The sequence below is a fragment of the Crassostrea angulata genome, chromosome 8 (assembly GCF_025612915.1).
Source record: "Crassostrea angulata isolate pt1a10 chromosome 8, ASM2561291v2, whole genome shotgun sequence".
In the NCBI taxonomy this organism is placed as follows: domain Eukaryota; kingdom Metazoa; phylum Mollusca; class Bivalvia; order Ostreida; family Ostreidae; genus Magallana; species Magallana angulata.
This window is the reverse complement of record NC_069118.1, coordinates 23,000,134-23,007,450: the sequence shown is the minus strand read 5'-3', so window position 1 is coordinate 23,007,450 and position 7,317 is coordinate 23,000,134. Positions and strand designations below refer to the sequence as shown.

Here is a 7,317-nt window from a genome sequence, read left to right as displayed (position 1 = left end):
GAACCTTTAAAAACCAACGCTTGGAGATGAGAAAGACTCTTACGTGAGATATTATCAAATGAATGTTATTAGATTCCCTTGGGTCAAGCAAGCCACTACAAAGTGGTTACACCTTTTAATTCCAGTAACATGCAAAATGATGTTGCGCTGTTTATTTCATTTCATTCAGTAATTCATTACACAAACACAAAATACATATATGATGTGTCTTATGATACCATTTGCGAATATACGGTTTGTCATTTTAATAATACATGTATCTCTATGACATAAAAAAACCCCAAAAACTGAGTATGTTTGGATTTTACACAAATTAACTTTAGTGCTTGTCAGGTATGTATTTAAGAGGGATATTTACAAACCACTGTGGTATTTCGCGTTTCCAAATGATGTAATAAAAATGTATCTAATAGTAAACCAGTACAGATCAAATTTCATAAGAAATAGGAGGTAACTCTATCTTTCATTTATCTATTTACGTGTATGACACCTTCATCAAACAAAAAAGAATGAAATTAATATAACAATTGAAGTTTAAGAATAAAAGAATATTATTGTTATAAATAAAACATTGGAAATTATTTAACAGTAGTGTAGGGTAAAGTAAAATTCTGATATGCCAGAAAAACCTTCGCGAGTTTAGCAATATGTACATTAATAATAGATCGTTTTTATTGTAAATGTATTTATAACGTGGATAAAGAATTATACCTTTAAATTATTGAACCCGAGTATTTAATTTATTGGATCAACCATTTTTTTTCTTTTTTCAATTAATTAACGTTTCTTTTTTCATTCTTTTTTTAATTATATGAAATATGTTTAATGTTTGATATAGCAATTATTATATTTGATTTTTCCTACATTCTATACTATTCTTTATCAAATCATACTGTTTACGTAAACATCGAATGCTTATCTTTGGACATCGTCATATAACTGCGTCGATACACGTGTTCCCTTATAAATAATATAAACAGCATTTGTATGAATTATACGGATAAGTACAAAAAATAGGCTAAGATCAGCATGGTTTTAATATATACCCTCCCTATCACAATATCTCGCTATAGGAGAGGCTGACCTTAAGACAATGTATAGTCGCTGGATGCTTTCTTACCATCTCTAGTGAAATATGGTTATTATAATATTTTAGGTTTTCAGAATCACCGTTGAAGGCCTACGCAGCATTGGTATCCGGCTTAACGTCTAGAAAGCTTTTGGCTTTCGACCAACTAGCAGGTTCTTCATACGTAGCAAGTTGCTGATTGTTTTCTGTTTGTAATGTTCTAGCCATTGTCATACCCGTGGCATGGTCTTGGATGTCAACCGTAACTGTTTCACTTTTCAAACGATTCTCATCTGTTGTGCTTGTCGAAGCACAATTGTCCTCTTTTGAAAAATCTTCGTACATGTACATTTCCGATGGTTCATTTCTTGTTTCATATTCTTTTGATGATATAAGAATTTTATCAAATAGGACTGTGTCAATTTCATTTTCATAGGTACTTGTACTTTCAGTATATTGCAAGTCTTGAAAGTCGTTGTGATTAATAACGTTGATCTCACTGTGTAGTATTTCTTTATTTTTGGAAGGATCCTAAGACGAAATTACAATTATATAGTCAGTTATATCAAATATAAATATATCTATATATGCGGTTTTATCCACCCTTTAACATTATATATGCCGAAAGCCTTTTTTAACAGTCCTTCGTAAACCTTACTATTATTTCAATGTAAGCTGATTTATTTTGGTAGAAATCATTTCAAATTGATCCGTAACAACAAATGTATACACTGTAAATTGAAATGAAAGCACAAACAAACCTGGATGTCCAAAATATCATCATGTACAATTTCATCATCCTTTGAATGAATAAAAAACATTTGTTTGGTTCCAGTCATGCGATGAATCTTTGATTTTGAAATTAAACCATTATTTATTATTCTGCAAGATAAAATGAAAACAAAGATTAACAATACTGCATTAGCAACGAGAGAGAGAGAGAGAGAGAGAGAGAGAGAGAGAGAGACAGACAGACAGACAGACAGACAGACAGACAGACCGAGACAGAGACAGAGACAGACATACAAGTTGTCCTTATCATTATCATTAGAACAATTTGTCTTTGAAAAGTTTGTTTCACGGCCTGACGCGCCATAAGCAACCCTGTAACAACCACTTGGTCTTTGATTCTTGGTTGTATGATTAAACTTATCAGGGTTTAATTGGAGGGAAATGTGTTCAGATAAGCAGTTACACCGCTCTGAGATATAGTCACTCGTCACCCTGCTCAATACTTGAGGTTGAAGATAAAACTTGCAGATCAAAAAGCTGTGACAAATAAATAAAAAATGCTTTAAAGATCACCAAGTGGAGTATTGATTCCAGGGATAAGTTGACTTGTGCAAGGAACAGAGTTGCGCAATATATTTCTAAATGGCGTACTGCTCTGTGACGTCATGCCTTTTTGTTTCCTGCAAGGTGCGCGGTTAATCAATTGACCTTTCCGATTCAAAAATACCCGTTTAGAATTCAGTGATGTACCACGGACAATTAAATTGAAATTTTGCAGTCCTTAGAGTGGATCTATGCGACAAATGTTTATTAAAAAGACAGCTTTGAAAACAAATACCTGCTTTGATAATGCTTGTAGATACAAACGCATACAAATGTTGTTGACAAAATTCCCACGATAAGCCCAACACAGCCTCCCACTATTACTTGGACAAACACTTTCTGCGTTGATAGTTCGTCTGAGTCCAGGTAAAGGAAGAAACAATAATTACATTTACAAAAAAATAATAGCGAACGATATTATCTAACCATGATTTAATTAACACACTTCATCTATTACTTTGTAAAATGTTTGGTTTGATTGAAAAAAGAGTAAAAAGACACCGACAATCTGTTATCACCAGCGAAGGTTATTTAACAGATGACATAATATAGAAATTTGAAAGAAAAAAAATTCTTTTCTGTACCTGTAGAGGGCAGAGTACTAATTTCTCGCATTTTGTTTGCTAAACATCTTTTCACTTCCCATTCTTTCATGTTGCACTGAGCTCTCAAAATTTCGAATGTATGTCCTTGGTCACCTAGTTTTCGTGTAGGAAACGTTAAAATAGTAATAGCTCCAGCCCCTGTATGAATTTAAAAAGTTAGAAGGTTAGTTAAGGAGGCCGACTTTAGTTTGCATTGCGCATGTTTTTGCGCAATCTAATATAATACAGTTGATTTATACTTCTTATGAATTTTTTTCGATATCATTTATAAAATTGAACACAATAAACAAAATACAGATAAGAATATTTAGATTTTTAAAGGAAATTTTATTTTTAACACGATTTTTACTTTGTGTGGTAGGGGAACATTACCACTGCGCTTTTATGACGTTATGATAAAATGAAGCTTTGTAGGAGTACGTTATAAGAAATAACATAAAAGAAAAAGTAAAAATTGTACGCTGTTGAAATTTTATATACAGAATGATGCTATCCTCGAGGACATTTTCCTTATTTTTGGAATGAATCCATTACACCAATCATCATTCGTGATGATCCAAATATATGGCAAATTTTGGTGCACTTTAACATTTTGAGATGGCCCCCACTAAAAACCAGACGGTAGAATTTTGTGTTTTTTACATATAAGGTAGGAAATGATATTACTAATCATATATAACAATTTCAGAAAAAAAGCTATTGTAGTATTTTTTAAAACTGCTTTGATGTGCGGAAAATGACAAGTTTACTATATATTCCTATAGTAAATGTACCTCTATTTTGAGATGGTCCCTTAAAAGAACCAGACGGTCGATTTTCATGAACCTTCGCATATAAACTAGAGTTGGTTTAAATTACATATGGTTAAAAAATAAAGAGTTATGCTATTGTAGTTTTTTCGCAAAAAAACCCAAATCGGCCTCCTTAAAACAAATAAAAACAAAAACCCTGCTTTAATATTTTTAATATTTTAATATCTTACCACCTGTGGTTGTGTTAAAATTTTCAGGGAAACTATTGACATAACAATCTGAAAAAAAAACCCATTTCTCTGTTGTTGATTTTTTTTATTTCAAAACACGACTGATTTTTATTAATTCAAACCGAACAAAAGAAAATCTTACATTGAAAGAAAATCGTTGAATTTCCATCTAGATGTTGGCAAGCATATTTCAGGTCCTCAATGACTTTTTCACCTTTTCTGCTTTTGATAGACACAGTTATTTTAGTTCTACAGAGTTGTCGCTGATGCTTGTCAAGGATGATGTATTTTTGTACCTCTCTTAACAAAATATTTTCTGGTTTGCATGACGTATTCTTATTTACAAATGATGATATACCTAAAAATCAATTAATTTTAAAATCATTACATGTTATAAAACTTGATAAAATATGCGCAGGGGTGGCAAGGAAGCATATGGTATCTGAGTTAAGTGTAATTCTGCTAGTTACACATCGTTGTTATGTTGTATCTATTTAAAACAAAAAAATGCCAAAGACGATGTTTTTTGTAAATAAGATTGTATTGCGTACATACGGAGAACCCATTGATGACGTCATGACTGAAAGTGGAATATCGTGTTTTGAATGGCGTTTTGTAAACATATTAAAATTACAAGGAATCTTAAAACTTTATATTAAAGTATTTTGATATGATTGTTAAGAATTGAACCATAGAAAAATATATGTTAATATTATCGAATATTGTCATAAACCTACATAAATTTTATGAATATCATGCTTTGATTTCTCGATGGGCTTTCCTCTGTCGTCGTCTATTATAAAATAATCTGACTAGAACAACAGTACAGCGTATATTTTGAGCTTCCATTTAAGTATCAATACTTAATTTGAAAGGTCTTGCTGGTACATGTATATATCCTTTGCATTGTGTTGGTTTGATGCAACAAACCCTTTGCCGGTCAAACTGTGTAAAAATTATAAGGACTTTTTTTATTAACCGGACGTATAACTATATAATCAATAAGAATACAGAATTTTAGCAGTATATTTTGTAAAATATACGATTATAGCAGTATACAATTATTCAATGCTTGAGCAGTCAATTGACCAGAATATTTTTCCAGGGGTGCAGGGAACAGCTCAGTATGATCTATTGCCCGAGGCCAACGGCCGAGGGCAATAGATCATACTGAGCTGTTCCCTGCACCAAGGGAAAAAATTCTGGTCTATTGACTGTTCAAGCATGAAATAATTGTTTTATTACCTAATTCCTTTTTTAGTTTTCGAGGTTTACAATTTGCATATTGCAGATGGTTTTCGTGCCATTATGCAATACGCTCAGATTTTCTTTTCATCGTTTGCATGCACAAAACCTGTTGCATGCATTATAACATCTCGTTTTAATATTAGTTTACACAAAGAAGGGGGAGTCTTCAACCCATTAGATTTTAAATAGTCGTTTACCTTATATCAACTTTAGATTATATGATACTCCATTTTTGATAACATTGAATTTGGTGTCACTAAGTATTAAAAACAGCGTCTATATAAAGGAATATACATTCCCTGAGAACTATCGAAAGGATGTAACATTAACATTCCCGCGTTCTGAAATACGTTGCCGGTCCAATAGATCACAGTATATTGACCGGCGGTCCAATAGATCACAGTATATTGACCGGCGGTCTAATAGATCGCAGTCTATTGACCGGCAGTTCAAAATAGAAGCAAATATTTAATGTGTAATAAAACAACAAAATTCCTTTGATTAGGTAATAATAGTTTTTATAAAAATGAGATGGTTTGTCTTCACTTGATATGTTTAGTGGAAACTGCAGGGTGGTGTTGTTCTACATGTATCTGATTTTATATTAAAATCTATACGTTAACTATTAATAGTCCTCGTGTGATAATGCACCGAGGTTGCAGTAATGTACTACCCGATTTATTGCTTTGCCATCTATTTAAACGGACAATACAAAGAATTTGGTCTGGTTCAAGGCAGTACTTAAATTTAATGATTTTGTATATTACGGTTATAAAAAGACGCGCATTTGCCAATATGCTTTATTAACCTATCCACGTGGCAATTTTTCGTGGAAGAAAATTAACTAAATTCAATCAATTTGACATCATCTATTCTAAATTTTGTTCACGCATTGTAATAAAGTATTAAAATAAAATTGAGATTAACTGACAACACACAGATTTTAAGCATATTTTGCCTTTATTATAAATTGCCTGGATTAACGTATTGGCTAAATTTTAATTTTATCCTTTTCTTCCATACTTGAAGCTTGCATTTTCAAAATAAACGTACATAAACATTATACATGTCTGAATCTATAGAAAATTTATCTACCACCTACCTAAATACATTGTGTTTACCGACGCTTTATTGATGTCAAAACAGGAATCCTCTATATTCAACGGGCTTGCTTTTTCAGTGTGTAAAAATGTGAAATCACTGCAACACAAAAATACATATATTGATTATATTCTTAGAATAATTACACTTTGATTTGTATTAATGATGAATTAATCTTGTTAATGTAATTTCTAACCTTGTATTTTCTTCTGTTTTGACATAATCTGGTATATCACTCACAATTAGAAAAAGGATTATAAATTCTATAAAATGAATAGGAAATGAAAAATATCAAAAAGTAGTAAACAAATCTTTAGCAAAACAAAAAATTGATGTCCGCATAAAATTCACTGTATTTTTTTTAAACTTAAGCCTTAACACACCAAGCGACACCAAGTTAACATGTGTATAATTCTTTAACTTTAATGATTTTAAAACAATTCTAACTTACGGAAAGACGACATTGTCATCCAATAGATAACATTTCCATGTCAAAGACAACTTGTCTTGGCTGAAGTTGATACTGTAATAGGAAAATCTACAATATATATATATATATATATATATATATATATATATATATATATATATATATATATATATATATATATATAATAAAATAGTATCGTTTAATTTCATAAATCAACCCAATATAAGGTCTAATGTAAGACGTTATCAATTATACTCACCCGACGTGTTGAAACCTTTAATATATAATTATTCCATATGTAGACCAAGAAACAGCAACTATGAATAATTGTCCATTAGTGTCAACATTTCAATTATTTCATAGTATATTTATATTGTCTATATTTTCTACAAAAATATGTTTATTTTAGTACAAAACAGTGCACATCGAACGGTTCCCTATATTAAGCAGTTTATTCTTATTACTTAAAAAACCCAGGTGTCACGTGACATTGCTAAGTAGTTGTGGTGTAATTGGTTTTCTCTTATCTGCTTTGTTCGGGTCAAAA

The 7,317-nt window shown here is 31.2% G+C and overlaps 2 protein-coding genes across 2 annotated transcripts; both read right to left on the bottom strand.

Annotated features, from left to right (window-relative positions):
• Positions 1 to 301: 301 nt before the first annotated feature.
• LOC128161561 (uncharacterized) lies at positions 302 to 4,000 on the bottom strand. The gene is made up of 5 exons (XM_052824870.1): positions 3,992 to 4,000; positions 2,989 to 3,147; positions 2,640 to 2,760; positions 1,831 to 1,951; positions 302 to 1,600 (listed from the first exon to the last, which is right to left on the bottom strand). The coding sequence occupies exons 2-5, from the start codon at positions 3,056 to 3,058 to the stop codon at positions 1,181 to 1,183; spliced, it is 732 nt and encodes a 243-aa protein (XP_052680830.1). The 5' UTR covers positions 3,059 to 3,147; positions 3,992 to 4,000; the 3' UTR covers positions 302 to 1,180.
• Positions 4,001 to 4,107: 107 nt separating this feature from the next.
• On the bottom strand, positions 4,108 to 6,860 carry LOC128160800 (uncharacterized). The gene is made up of 4 exons (XM_052824126.1): positions 6,792 to 6,860; positions 6,537 to 6,603; positions 6,342 to 6,439; positions 4,108 to 4,349 (listed from the first exon to the last, which is right to left on the bottom strand). The coding sequence occupies exons 1-4, from the start codon at positions 6,808 to 6,810 to the stop codon at positions 4,108 to 4,110; spliced, it is 426 nt and encodes a 141-aa protein (XP_052680086.1). The 5' UTR covers positions 6,811 to 6,860.
• Positions 6,861 to 7,317: the final 457 nt, after the last annotated feature.

What these genes read in the sequence shown, in the direction of transcription:
- LOC128161561 (XM_052824870.1), bottom strand. Translation starts at nt 3,058, where the DNA reads ATGAAAGAATGGGAAGTGAAAAGATGTTTAGCAAACAAAATGCGAGAA. An exon ending in TAGTACTCTGCCCTCTACAG is followed by an intron (nt 2,761 to 2,988) that starts GTACAGAAAAGA and finishes ACCTGGACTCAG; the next exon opens with ACGAACTATCAACGCAGAAA. An exon ending in TACAAGCATTATCAAAGCAG is followed by an intron (nt 1,952 to 2,639) that starts GTATTTGTTTTC and finishes TTTATCTTGCAG; the next exon opens with AATAATAAATAATGGTTTAA.
- LOC128160800 (XM_052824126.1), bottom strand. An exon ending in AAAACAGAAGAAAATACAAG is followed by an intron (nt 6,440 to 6,536) that starts GTTAGAAATTAC and finishes TTTGTGTTGCAG; the next exon opens with TGATTTCACATTTTTACACA. An exon ending in GGTAAACACAATGTATTTAG is followed by an intron (nt 4,350 to 6,341) that starts GTAGGTGGTAGA and finishes ATTGATTTTTAG; the next exon opens with GTATATCATCATTTGTAAAT.